This window comes from Takifugu rubripes, chromosome 4 (genome assembly GCF_901000725.2).
Source record: "Takifugu rubripes chromosome 4, fTakRub1.2, whole genome shotgun sequence".
NCBI classification, from domain to species: domain Eukaryota; kingdom Metazoa; phylum Chordata; class Actinopteri; order Tetraodontiformes; family Tetraodontidae; genus Takifugu; species Takifugu rubripes.
The window spans coordinates 707,213-721,355 of record NC_042288.1 but is presented as its reverse complement, the minus strand read 5'-3'; the positions used below and the strand labels follow the sequence as shown (position 1 = coordinate 721,355).

At 45.4% G+C, this 14,143-nt stretch overlaps 1 protein-coding gene across 1 annotated transcript in view; it reads left to right on the top strand.

Annotated features, from left to right (window-relative positions):
• The window catches only part of LOC115249545 (piezo-type mechanosensitive ion channel component 1-like), a 42,940-nt gene that overhangs the window by 5,747 nt on the left and 23,050 nt on the right, over positions 1–14,143 (top strand). Inside the window, exons 2-20 of the mRNA XM_029835159.1 lie at positions 1,950–2,045; positions 2,665–2,830; positions 3,012–3,153; positions 3,317–3,563; positions 3,831–4,044; positions 4,234–4,405; positions 4,541–4,636; positions 6,810–6,891; positions 8,690–8,784; positions 8,855–8,934; positions 10,162–10,342; positions 11,019–11,121; positions 11,276–11,457; positions 11,744–11,892; positions 12,012–12,170; positions 12,461–12,552; positions 12,626–12,792; positions 13,012–13,188; positions 13,422–13,547. Of these exons, the coding sequence (XP_029691019.1) occupies positions 1,950–2,045; positions 2,665–2,830; positions 3,012–3,153; positions 3,317–3,563; positions 3,831–4,044; positions 4,234–4,405; positions 4,541–4,636; positions 6,810–6,891; positions 8,690–8,784; positions 8,855–8,934; positions 10,162–10,342; positions 11,019–11,121; positions 11,276–11,457; positions 11,744–11,892; positions 12,012–12,170; positions 12,461–12,552; positions 12,626–12,792; positions 13,012–13,188; positions 13,422–13,547 (2,726 nt within the window). The remainder of the gene's footprint in view (positions 1–1,949; positions 2,046–2,664; positions 2,831–3,011; positions 3,154–3,316; positions 3,564–3,830; positions 4,045–4,233; positions 4,406–4,540; positions 4,637–6,809; positions 6,892–8,689; positions 8,785–8,854; positions 8,935–10,161; positions 10,343–11,018; positions 11,122–11,275; positions 11,458–11,743; positions 11,893–12,011; positions 12,171–12,460; positions 12,553–12,625; positions 12,793–13,011; positions 13,189–13,421; positions 13,548–14,143) is intronic.

Genomic DNA, 14,143 nt, shown 5'->3' with positions numbered 1-14,143 from the left:
ATTTACCATCACAGACCCTATCAAGGGCAAACCCTACCCATGGCCCCAGACAACATAGATCCTAGGATATTTCGGGTACGCAAACCCCTAAACCACAGTAAAATGGAGGGGAGCCAATGGTCTGTGATCAAGAATATTTTTATATGATTGAAATAACTTTTAATTTTTTACTTTCCAAATAGCTGAATTTGTATATTTCCTGTTCAATTACAGGTAGAGAAGTGCAGCACTACTGTCTGTAAATGTGACGTGGGACTCAAAAGGCATTTGTAAATGTTGTGATTGCGTAAATTTAGATACTACAGTAAATTTAGATTTTGAAGGCAGTCACAGTTGCGGAGGAGATCTGCGCTCAGCTGGCCAGACAGGAGCACGAAAGTGGGACGTGATCATGCCATTAAAGTACAAAGATGCAGCGTTACTGGGAAAAGCCTCCCTGACAACTGGCTGTTCAAATAACAAATGCAATAAAGATGTTGAAACCAATGTAATCCTCTCAGAAACAGTCATATCTGAGGTCTTAATAAAACCCCTCCGACTGTAGGTTCCACAATCAGGATAAAAATGCCCGATCAAAATTCATTGCTTCATTGAGCAAACAGGCTTACCCCTTGTGTGGTGTTCGGGTCTCTGGGACCCATTTTCACTTTTTATTAAAAGAGAAATGATAAAATTAATTAATTTTTCAAACTGAGACTCACTGACTTTGGCTCATTTTCTGTGAAGAACATATATCACCTCTCATTTTGATGGGTTAAATTTCAAGTTCAAAGAAATAAAAGTTGCTTCACTTGTAAATTTGTTTCCACTCATATCTTGATTTTAATTGATTTTTTTAAAATTATGTTTTAAATAATAAGTTATAAATGTGACCTAACAAAGGTAAAGGGCAAATATTAACCATATATATTGTTTATACTGGTTGTAATTGGGATAAGGTAAACATCTGTTCAGTATTTTAACATAAAAGTGTTTGATTGTGAGGCATTAAAAGCCACAAAATGCAACGGGTCTAAATTCCTAGAACTTTTGTACTCCGCGGGACATCTCTTAAATGCATCATGTCTACATTACTCCCATGCTCACTTCTCTTCAGTGGCTGGTCTTTAAATCCAGAATAAATGTTCAAAATGCTTTTAGCCTACATGGTCCTCAGAGGCCTAGCTCCTTCCTACCCGGAGGAGCAAATAGTATCATACCATCCCAGTAGGCTGCTCTCTTGTCAGAATGCTGGTTTTCAGAAAGTAGAATTTGTGTCCGAGCATTTAGCTATCACCCCCCTGCTGTTACAGTCATTACTATCATCAAACTACTGATATATTTAGAACAGGGTCATCTGATTTTTTTGGCTACCATCTTAGTTATGCTGCTATAAGCCGAGGGGTACAGAAACATGATCACCTGATGGGTTTCTGTTACGCTGTTGGTTCATGACCTCCTCTCCTCTCCTCTCCTTCCCTCCCCCATCTCCCTTCCTCTTCCTACTTTACAGCAGGAGCATCCCTCACATGATCCTGGTCCTGCTCAAGGGTTCTTCCCCTTACAGTAAAAGGGAGTTTTTTCCTGCCTGTTGCTTAAAACTCAGAGCCTGACCACCCCCGGTCAGGCTCTGAGTTTTTCCAGTAAAAAAGCTATTTGAATAAAGGTCAATTGAATTGACATGAACTGAATTGACCCACTGTTAGGCACAGAGAACAGACTGTGAGTTATGTCGCCTGACTTTTTTTTCCACATAATCGATAGTATGAGGAGCTTTTTAATTAGCAGGTAGGGGATAGAAGCTGTAAATAATGAGGGTTGGCAGTGTGTTGTTTTCCTGTGAGAGTTCATGAAGCCCACAGTGTTCAGAAATGTGTTGCATGTAGTAAGCAAAGATGTTAAGGTGCAATTTGATATGTATGCTAAAATATTTAAAAAGTATCTGCTGTTGTTTGTCTCTCTTTTTGCAGCCTGCCTTTTTCGCTACAACCTCCTGTCTCTGATCTACTTTGTCTACCTACTGCTGCTGCCATGGTTCCAGTGTCCCAATAAACACACAATCAAAGGTAGGACCATGGATTGATAGATGATAGATAAAGATAAATCATTTTGTGTCTTTTTTTAAACTGTACAACACTTTGGAAACTCTCTGTTTAAGATTGAACACCAGGAAGTAGCTCCAGGCTGGGTCCCAGTAGTCTTGGTCAACATCCCTTTGTTCAACCCTTCACATAGAAACAGTTTGCCAGTGGAGATTCAATTTCCCCCATGACAATAGAGCTTCTAGGAAAATTAGGCCATTAAAACTCCTCCACCATACGGTGACTGCTCATGGAGAAGAGGGACAATATCGCACATTAAGTAGAGTCCACTCAGGGGGTGATTAAGAGACCCGGGCTTTTTCGTGTTTGCTACTTTTGCTACTAGTAGTAACTGCTGTGCTGAAGCCAGTCCCAGGAGTCTCAATCGTCTCATTTTAGTCCACATTCAGAGTTTGTTTGTCCAAAGACTTGGGAAAATAGACATCTATTGATGTGTTTCCACCCATTAAATGCCAAGTCATGAAAATGTGTTCCAGCCTGTTCTGAACGCTACAGATCAACATTTTAGTCAAAAGTTACATTTGACGTTGGAATTTTTTCCTCTGGTTTATGTCTTTATTCCTCTCATCCTTTTATCTTGCAGGTCACACAGGAAACTTTATTCGAGCCGTATTTTTTACCAGTCTGGTGTTTGTCCTGGCACATATATGTTTCCAGACGGTACTATACACATATCCTCCCCTCAGCCTTGCCCTAGGCCATAATTGTTCACAATGGGATGTCATCTCCAGACATATAGGATTGTCCAGGTGCGTCACCGTTGTTTGAGACACACCATCATTCTGTTGATCTAAAACTGTCTATAATGTCAAATCATAAACCACTGTCACATACAACAGCCTTTGATATTATAAAATAATACAGTCATAATGTTTTCCTACAGTTTATAACAGAATGTGTTTAACCCTCCTGTATTTTTGTAACTTGTAGGCTTCCCCTGGATGAATATTTGATTGTGTTGCGCCTGGTGTGTCCTGACCTGGGAGTTTTTGCCGTTTCCTTGGTAACAATCATTGTCTGTAACAGACTGGTCAAGAATAGAGAAACAGTTTCTGCTGCCAACATCACATCGGTGAGTCACTTCCTCCTCGCTCATGCACGTATGCTTTGAAATGGCGTCTTGCAGAATTTCACAGCCGAGGGCTCCTCGAAACTGTCAAGTCATATTAATTCACAACCATTGTGACAGTGGCTCTTCCTGACCAAACTAACCATCAGTGTCCTCTTCTACCTAGTTAGAAGATAATTCAGACTGCACACTCACAGAGGATGAAGATGATGTAAATGATGATGATCATCTCGAAGAAGAGGAGGACACAGCCAGTGATAAAGATGAAGAGAGGACTTTACACTGGGATTCTGAAGAAGAGGTTTCCACAGTAACAAGAGCCAAGCAACTGGCCGAGCAGTTCAAGGCCACGGCCTGGAAGGTTCTGTGGGACCTCAGGAGAATCTTGGCCATCAGCTTGTTGGCTTTGGCTGGTAAGATCTGTGTATCATTATCTTATCAGCTGTGTATGTCCCTTTAAAGTAATGAGCCCAAGATAAGAATGGTAATTGATAAATGAGTTATCGAAGGGTACACAAGCAACTGGGTTTGGTTGGCACTGCGGTAAGCGCCTCTGGTGTAATCACTCCTTTTAACACATGTGATAAGAAGAAAAGTAAAAAGAGAGAAATATCTCCTGTAATCTCACCGCTTTAAAAGCATCCGATTACATAAATGATGTGTCTCCTCCTCCTTCACAGGTATCACCATGCCTTCAGCCTTTACAGCCATCTATTTCTTGCTGTTTATATGTTTGTGCACGTGGTGGGCCTTCCACCTCCCCATCAGCCATCTGGGATTCAACGCCCTGTGTGTGATGTTGAGCTTCTTCACATCTGGCCACATGGTTTGTTTGTACTTGTACCAGAGTGTGTTGGCCCAGGCACTGTTCCCGCCCCCCTCTCTGTGGGCTAGGTACGTCTCCTTCCTCAACCTCTTTATCTACCTCCAAATGAAGACATCAGTCTTGTGAAACGTCTGAAGTAGATCTACAAACGAGCTATAAAACATTTTACATGTCACCTCCTACTCTGATTACGATATGACTCAATATATTATTAGAATCTCACTTTTTTCACTTGTTTTAAACTTTTTTCCATCTAGACTTTTTGGCCTGAAGGACATCATCCAACCTGGAAACTGCTCCTCACCCTATGACATGACACTCAATGTCAGTTATGAGTGGCCAGTTTATGTCAGTCCGGGGATCCTCTTCCTGCTCTACATAACCTTAGCAGCTGTCCTCAAGACGGAAAGCTATGGAAAAGCAAACCAGGTGAACCTTATGAGGCTCTTTAGCTTACATCAATACGTTATGCCTCTGTAAAGGACTTTTATTTAGAGTTCACCAAACTGAATATTTAACTGAATGAAGTGTTTCTGAACTGATGCTGTATTTGTGTTTCTGAAGGAGCAAACGCAGGAGGAAACAGGCGCATCAACGGAGGACATGCTGGAGTTAAAGACATGGAACAAACACACAAAAAGGACGACGGACGACTCAGAGGTGAATTCTCATCTGCTCATTGGGACTCACTCATTTCTGTCACGATCTAATGTGCGTTCGATAACGAATGTTCGACCGTAAAACTGTCATGGGTGGACGCAACAGTGGAGTTGAAATCACAAAATAACTCGGTTCTGGGAATGAAGGAGCATCACCTCAACTGGGTGGGTGGAGGGGTCAGGAGGGGGGAACCGTCACCCTCAGACATCTCTCCCATGGAGTCCTCCCTTCCAGAAGGGTTCAGGCTCTCTGAAGAGCAGGCACCTCTGAAGGCTGGGCCAGATGTCCTCATTTAAACTCAGCTTTGAGGGCAGCATCAAGGATGTGACGAGCCAGGGACCCAGGACTTCTCCTCCAGCTCATTCCCCTCCCAGTCCACCAGATACTCTGGACCCCTTCCCTGATGGCACAAATGTAGCAGATGTCTCACCAAGCAAGCTGGACCACCCTCTCTGAGGCAAGGAGGTGGAGCAGCCTGGACCAAAGGGTTTTTTTATGTACCGGTTCTAGCCTGAACACGTGGAAGTTTTACCCTGGAAACTTGGATGCACTTGGACGGTTAACCTGTCGTAGGCGTACCCACAGCATCTGCTGTGACCAGGAAGATGAGTTCTGGCAAAACAGACCCAAACCAGATAGATGTTTTTCCATCTCCTGGTTCCTAGATTCAGTCTGAACATTGGGCCGCGGGTGGAAACCAAAGGACTGTGGCCACAAGATGGCTGCAGAAGTCCCTCCAGATACAAACTGGGGTCCCTGATCGGAGGCTCCATCAACAGGGAAGCCCTGGAGGTGGAAGATGTGGTGCAACACCAGCCGAGCAGCCTCTTAAACCAAAGGTAGCTTGGGCAAAGGCACAAAGTGGGTCATCTTACCAAAACGATCCACCACAGGAAGGACCAGTATCAATGTTCAGGCAAATGTGGGACGCCTTCAGGAATGACAGAGACAAGGCGACCGGCTTTAGAATGCTGGAATCATCATCATCATCATCATCATCATCATCATCATCATCATCATCATCATGCAAATATTGTGACTGTGGAGGGACCACAGACCAGGGGAGCCGTGAATGATTTGCCAAACTACTTAATTTCCGGGTGTTGCTTCTCCGACTTTACGTATACTGTCGGGACTTTTGTCGTTTTGCCTTTTATTAGCGTTCTAATTAAAGCAGTAATTAAACTGTCTGTAACATAAGTCGTGACTGTTGCTCCCCTTCGCTCGTTGGGCTCTAAACACAGGAAAGGTGCCTAATCTGAAGGCTGCGTAACCAGGCCTTAAGAACTCTCCCGTCCTCTCCAAGCAGCTCAGTGCCAATGAAACGTGCACTGCCTTCATGGTTTTGGCCAGATCGCCCTGTCGGGACACACCCATGGAGTTAAACTCCAACATGAACGTTGTTGAAAACAACTCAGTTCCACAAATGAAAGGTTAAAAGCAGATAGTAAATACCAACAGGAAAAACCCTCAGAATCATTCCCACGGGTCGGTAATCCATTCCTTTCTAATCCCCGGGGCCTGATGACTGGCGAGAGTGTCACAGGTTTACAATGTTTGCTTTAAGTTGGAAATGCTTGTTTTAAGGGCTGCTGTTCAGTCAACACAACTGAGGACTTCTGAGCGATCTGAGCGCTGCTAGCACTTCATTTAGAGTTAGTGGTTAGCACAAACTGGCTGGGTTCAGCTCAGGCCTTCATGTGGAGAATTGTGTGTTTCCTTCCAGCCTCAGACATGTTGTGTGTTGATGAACAACATGAGCTGGATGGGAAACTTGCCCTGATCTGTGGTGTTTGCTGGGACGCGACCCTGGATGTAATTATCTGTCGGTTTCGGAGGGAAGGGTGGTTTGAAGGCATGATTGGTTGGTCGGGTGAATCAAACATGCGTGATGACAGTGTAGAACAGCGCTAAGCAGCTGTTGGATGCGTCGGAACAAATAAGAACATCCCTCTGATTTCAGCTACATTTTTTGCTACATTTAGCGAGCCGCCGCCCCAGAGCCGGCCTCTGCGTTTGAAGGGGAATTTTTTGTATTGATAACAACGTTTACATTCAGATAATTTGGTGATGTCATGTCTGATGGTCAACATAACATTTCAAAAATGAGAGTATTGGACACTGTAAAAAAATAGATGACTCATGGATCTGTGTGTATGTCCTTTTCTCCCAGTGCGTCCTTTTGTCCGTGGGAACAGAGACATGCAGCAGCATCGAGGAAAAGCCTCCAGAGGGACTCCTGCAGCCAGAGCTGGGTAAAACTAGTGTTATTACACAAATAAACGTGTTGCTCCAGCAGCTATTATCATTGTTATATGAGTTATTTCCTAACTTAATATCGTTGCATCGTTATTTTACTCTATTGTTTGACAGTTCTATTTAAACGTTACCATCCCAGATTTACCACATCAAACACTGAGCTATTTCTTTGCTCTCCCACTGTTATAGTAATAATAATAAAAAAAAACCTTTATTTATACAGGTGAGTCACTTAAGAACATTTATTTTTATTTCCAATGATGAGCCGAGGCCAACGTCACATCTCACAACGTCAAATCTTTTCGTTTTAAGACTAAACAAAGAAGCAGCCAAAAGTGTTAGAAGACCTGACAAATGTTGAATATAAACCTTTTTGCCTTAAAAGGTGATTTCAAGTCATAATGCTGATAAAATCCGACTGGTTTGCTGTGACTGGACCACGTGAGAGGAGCTGACCCTCCAGTTTACAGCTGTTAACGTATATTTGTGGCTCCACAGCCAAAGTCTTTCCTCTGACGAGCAACAGGTTCCTTTATTCTATCTTCAAAGTGCCTCAAAATCAGCTTTTAAGGGCTTTTAAAGGGGCAGATCCATGTTTGTTGGCGTTCCGGGAGGTAGTTCAAGAAACAGTTTATTTTTTAATTGAGAGAAAGATGGAAGGGATTCTTTAACTCCAGAGGCAGCTTTTCCTTCCGCTCCTCACCCACAGTCGTGCTAATAGCAGCTTCTGGGCTTCCTGCCTCCTTCGCCACAACTGTCCACCGAGCGCCCCCTTGTGGACGGACAATAGTACTGTCGGATAACTAACGCGACACCAATAACACACCTGTGTCACCCTCGTGCAGCCATCAGCTGTTTACTCTGCATCCTGACACAGGTGCAACACACAGGTCCACCCCCCAGCCCATGACTTCTTCACCTCTTACGTGGCCTCATCGTGTCAGCGTTAACGTGTCGACCTTCTGCTCCTCGTAGAAATGGCGTTAAAATGTTGGCAAACTTAAAGCATAAAAATGGTTACACACCCCATCTGGTTGGGGAACTGATGGTTCTTCCTATGGATGATTCCCTTCAGAAGGAGCTCTGGTCTGTTTCTGATAAAGTTGGATGTGCATTTAAGAGGCGTTTTATAGCTTCTGGGTCATGTGCTTGACAGCTGCACGATACTTCAACTGGAGAAATGTGTGATTCACGTCATTGTGTCGCATTTTAAGTCCCTTGCCAGCAGTTTGGGAGCTTCATCCCCCAATTTAAAAAGGTCTTTAAAAGGCTGCAGAAGTTCTCTTGAGGTTTTATTGTGCTTCTGCAGAAGGTCCAGCAGCATTCGTGTCGGTTCCTCTGCATCAAAGCGTCTCACCCGACACACGGTGACGGTGTTGAAGCAAGTTTGACCTCTTAGATCTTCTCTCCAACAGCAGATTTCTAATTATTGCCCCAAATGTCCGTGCAGGAACTTAAATGTGGTGAGACAGCACACCAAGTTCTAGCAGAGCCACAGCTCTGCTTGTGGTTGTGGATGGATGTGGGCCCCTCAACACTGGTCCTAGAGAACCTTTTTGAGTTGCTGACATGTAGACCAGGGTTCCTCTCTCAACATTCACTGTGACGTCAGCAGGTGTCTCCGCTCAGGCCAGGTCATCACTGGGACTTTAGTGGTTTACTGGATTATAGAGGAACATCTAGTTGTTATTGTTCTGCTCCTCACTCGTCGTTCTCGACACCACACACAGAAGTTTTGGAGAGAGTCGCTCAGTGAGTGGGACAGTCTCGTCATGGTGTCGTTGTTCTTGACAGGAGGCTCCTGTCACCCACCCAGGGAGAGCCCCTTCAGTCTGCTGGGGAGGGTGATCATGCAGCAGAGCTACGTCTGTGCTCTCATCGCCATGATGGTAAGGACCAGCATCACAGACCACTGGAGCCCTACTGACACTAAAAGGTCTGTGCTTCCCTGTTGTGAAGGTGTGGAGCATCATGTACCACAGCTGGCTGACTTTTGTGCTACTACTGTGGGCTTGTCTCATCTGGATCCTGCGCACAAGGTACTCCTGCTAATATTGCTCATGGTGCACCAAGGTGAAGGTCACTAACGCTAGCTCAGGTTCTCTAATCTTATTACGTTAGCCTCGTTGGCATCTGTTGTTTCATTACCGCTTTATTACCGAATAAAAAGACTTAGATCCATCTGGATTTTAGGATTATTTGATCACCTTGCTGAAGGGGCCTCTGTTAGACCGGAAAACTCCTCCAAGGTTCTCCCACATTGACCAACCTCAGCTCTCTGCAGCCTGGAGCTGCTGTTGCTGTCGGAGCGGATCAAAGTATTTGAACTGTATTGATCGTTTATATGATCAGCTCACACTCGGGAATATTTACATTTTATTTTTTATTATTCGCTTGTCCCACACTGGTCAACCTCCTGCAGGTCCACAGCAGCAGTATAAACCTCCTGCAGGTCCACAGCAGCAGTATAAACCTGTAGCAGGTCTACAGCAGCAGTATAAACCTGTAGCAGGTCCACAGCAGCAGTATAAACCTGTAGCAGGTCCACAGCAGCAGCCTAAACCTCCTGCAGGTCCACAGCAGCAGCTTAAACCTGTAGCAGGTCCACAGCAGCAGCCTAAACCTCCTGCAGGTCCACAGCAGCAGTATAAACCTGTAGCAGGTCCACAGCAGCAGTATAAACCTGTAGCAGGTCCACAGCAGCAGCCTAAACCTCCTGCAGGTCCACAGCAGCAGCTTAAACCTGTAGCAGGTCCACAGCAGCAGCCTAAACCTCCTGCAGGTCCACAGCAGCAGTATAAACCTCCTGCAGGTCCACAGCAGCAGTATAAACCTGTAGCAGGTCCACAGCAGCAGCCTAAACCTGCAGCAGGTCCACAGCAGCAGTATAAACCTTTTCCTCGACAGAGGAGGTCACAGAGGGAGGCAGCGATCTGCTGGAGCTGCTGGAGGGGAGGTCGTTATCGCAGCTTAATTGAGTTGTTCTCAAAATTCTACTTAAGCATCTTTGCTTAAGTAGAATTTGCCTCTGGTTTATGACATCTGACGACATCCTCCTTTAAACTACGTGGTCGTCTTTAATACGGCCCCTCCGGGTGTTCCAAAGTGGAGGTCAGAGGTTAAAGGTGACGGCTCTTTGGAGCCGGGGCCCCTCGACTTTCCAACAGGCAGCCCAGATAGCTTGGTTGAGCCCCCCTGGATTGTTGAGGATGATGCTGCTGATGGTTATTTACAGTTTTAATATCTCTCATTGTGTTCTCTCGCAGGCGTCAAGCCGCCACCTTGTGTTCCCCGTTCATCCTGCTTTATGGTCTGGCTCTTTGCTGTCTGCAGTACATCTGGGCTATTGAGCTCCAGCCTGAATTACCCACCACACTAGGAACCATGAGACTCAACCAGCTGGGACTAGATAGAGCCAAGTACCCCTGTCTCAGGCTGGGAGCTATGGTAAGACGGGATAAAGAGTACTTTTATATTCCACATGTTTCTTTAAGTAACCCTTTTTTAGCATTGTGACACATGGTGGACATCTCAAAGACGTCTTTGTCTCACATGATTAAAGTTCCAGAAAATGTGTCTTTGTCTCTTTCATCAATGTTGGATTGAGATGTGAAGAAAGCTAAAGTTGTATGCAGCAGGGCCACCACAGGGTGGGGCTCAGGTGAATTCCTGAGTTCCTCATCTCTCACCTCTCAGCACATGACTGTTAACCTCGCTACATCAGGTTATAACCACTCTTCACTCGTCCTGCTGTAGCGTTGCTGATGGCTTGGACACCGTTTTCTGTGGTGGAGATTTTTAGGAGTCTTGACCTCATGTGCTTGTCAATTACAGTCTGTCCAAACATTCAGCTTTAAAATGAAGCTCCAACCTCAGACCAAGCTAATACTTCAGCTAATACCTCAGCTAATACTTCAGCTAATACCTCAGGTAATACCTCAGCTAATGGACTTTCAGAGGTTTAAAGAACTCTCTAAATGAAGAATGGCCCATGATTATGGAGAAATCCTCAAACATCCTGGAATCGATGCCACTTCCTGTCTTCACTCAGGGATGGTTCTTTCTGCTCTTCATGAAGTGCATCAGTTTAAGGGTTTCTTCAAATGTCCGTCTTTGTCTACAGGTTCTCTTCACTCTGACATTCTGGCTGCTCGTACGTCAGTCAGTGAAGGAGAACTTCAGCAAGAAGAGAAAAGTGGTCACACCTCTAGAAGATGTCCGGACAGGTCAGCTGTACATCAAAGATTCCACCAAATCTCAAACACTTTGTATCCTCAGAGGAAAAGAGTCACCAGAAGTTGGAAGAACTTCCTCATAAAAGCACGTTTATTAATTTACCCTAGTAACACAATAACACTACTGCTGTCTTCATGTCTTCAGAGGAGAAAGGTGAGAAGGAACCGGTGCTGAAGGTTGTGGGAGCCCTGGTGATGAGCTGCTATGCCAAATATTGGATCTTTGTGTGCGGAGGAATGTTCATCATGGTGTCGTTTGCTGGGAAACTTGTTGGATACAAGATTGTCTACATGCTGATGTTCTTGATCTGCCTCTGTCTGTATCAGGTAGGACTGGTGGGTGGAGGACACCTGTACCAAAGGAACATTTGCATGTGGCGTCCCTTCATGCTCGTCTCAATAATTCTCTTATCAAGACACAACTTTGGAAACTGGGCAACAGAAATGAAAGACGACAGACCATAGCTAAAGTCTTTGGGGGTTTTAACCTTTTTCTAGGGAAGGAACGAGATTTCAGACGACCTCGAATACACAAACTGTGAAATAATTATTGTTCAAATGAAGCTCAAACTTTAAAGTGAGGTGCTAATGGTTGCTGACATTCTAATCTTAGGTCTGTTACTCTCTATGGAGGCGTCTGTTGAAGCTTTTCTGGTGGCTTGTCGTGGCCTACACCATGCTGGTGCTCATCTCCATCTACACGTACCAGTTTGAAGACTTCCCTGGATACTGGAGAAACTTTACTGGTTTCACGGAACAACAGTAAGTTTGTCGAGGATCAAACAGGACTCTCATCAGACCGAGTGCTGATGCAGTAGCTACTATCACGATGTTGGTGGTGCCCACTGTCATTGGTGGTGTTCTCTCCCACCTGCTTGCAGGTTAGAAGCTATTGGTTTGGAGACGTTTGCTCTATCGGAACTCTTCACCAGCATTCTGATTCCGGGCTTCTTCCTGCTGGCCTGTATTCTGCAGCTGCACTACTTCCACAAACCCTTCATGCGAATCACCGACCTAGAGGACGTTACGCCGTTACCAAGGTACAGGTGCATCCTTCCCGGAGTGACCCAGCTCCTGGATGGAGTCTTTACCTCTAAAATTAGGCAGCACTCCATTCTGTTATTACTGAAAAGTGAATGGATGAGAAGTTGTGGACCACCTGCTGATTCCCCAACAGGCCCAATGGAGTTATTGTCTGTATCTCCATCCTTTCCTACAGGTTACGAATCCCTACAAAGAGTTTGGAATGCCGACGTTGACAGCCGCTCTCACTTTTAGCAAATGATGGATTGTTCATTATGTATTTACTCGTGTATCTAACTTCCATCAGGAAGGAGAAGAAGTTTTTAAGGACGGAGCTTCCTCACTCCGATGATGAAGAGGAGGAACTGGTTGTTAGCAATGAGGATTCTGATGATGAAGGTAAATCCAAGGTCACTTCTCTTTTTTACACTTCTAAATCAGCAGCTGTGTTTCTGTCTTCCCTGTCCTTTAGTGGAGCTCACGCCCAGTAAGTGGGGTCTGGTAATGGACAGGTTACTGGTTCTGTCCAGACGGTTCTCTGACACTCTCACTAAAGTTCAAGAGTTTGTCTGGAGGCTTCTGGAGCTCCACATTGCAAAGATGGTGGCCCTGTTCGCTGTGTGGGTGGCCCTTGAAGAGGTACAGTAGCCCACTCTTGACAGCCTTTGGTTCTTGCCTGGCTCATTTTTTGATATGTGATGTCCATCTTTTACTGAGATTTCCAGGCCAGAACCTCAAGGGGTGTTTAGCTTCTTCCACGTCTACATCGGCCTTCTGACGGATCCTTACTGTGCTCAGATGCAGTCAAGAAGAATCTCTAACTCTGACCTTTATGACCAATGTCTGCACTGTTTGCAGCCATCATTGATGAACCTGGTCCTGGTGGTCTTGTGGACCCTGGCGATGCCCTACAGCGCCTTCAGGCCCATGACTTCCTGTCTGTCCACAGTCTGGGTCTGTGTCATCATCGTGTGTAAAATGCTGTACCAGCTCAGTGTTGTCAACCCCGTAGAGTACTCCAGTAACTGCACCAAGGTAAGTCAGACACATGCACACACACGCTAAACTGTGCACGCTTTACGTGTCTGGAGCGGATGAACTGTCCAGTTTTTAGAAGCATTTCCTTTAAACCCAACACATCAAAGTTGACCGGAACGCAGGAGGACATGAATACCGAACAGTTGTGATAAAAGTGATATTGTTTAACGGACTTTATAACGGCTGCTTTGATGGCTTTGATGTTAAAGTTTGTTCTCTCCTTCTCATAGCCTTTATCAAATGAAACGAACCTTTCACCAGAGGAGATATTAGACTCTTCTCTATATAAAGAGCCGGTGGACCCTGCGAGATGGTTCGGTATCAGGAAGGACGCCACCATCCTGGGATACAGCCAGGTAAGTGCACCCACGACCCTGTCCAAGAGCCGTCTGTCCCTGCCTGTCCTCCATCTGTGACGGGTATGGTATGGACCCAAGTGCAGTACACAACAGGCAAAGAACTGATGATCAGTTAACAGGTTTATTAACTGCAATCTGGCAAACAACGGACAGTTCGAGAGCGGGGCAGTGGACTTGGTCGAGGCAGGCAGAATCAGGCAAACAATCCAGAGGGAGACTGGCTGAGCTCGTGGTCAAAACAGAAGACAGGGTTAATTTACCAGGGGTCAGGCAGAACAGGCAGGTCGTACACAGGCAGGGTCAATTCTGGGAAGACAGGCAGGTAAACGCTGGAAGGTCTTGCATTGCAGAGAACAATCTGGCACCGAGTGAGTGTGAGGCTGGAGAATATATACTGGTAGGTGAACTGATTGATGAGTGAGAGCAGGTGTGTGATCAATGACTGAGAGCAGGTATGGTGATCAGAGGGTCTGGTGTGAGCAGGGCAGTGGAAAAGAACTGAGTCCATGGGCTGGAACAGAGTGTGACACCCTCTGTCCACCATCCGTCCACCATTCATCCATCCACCTTTTATCCATCCATCCAACCATCCA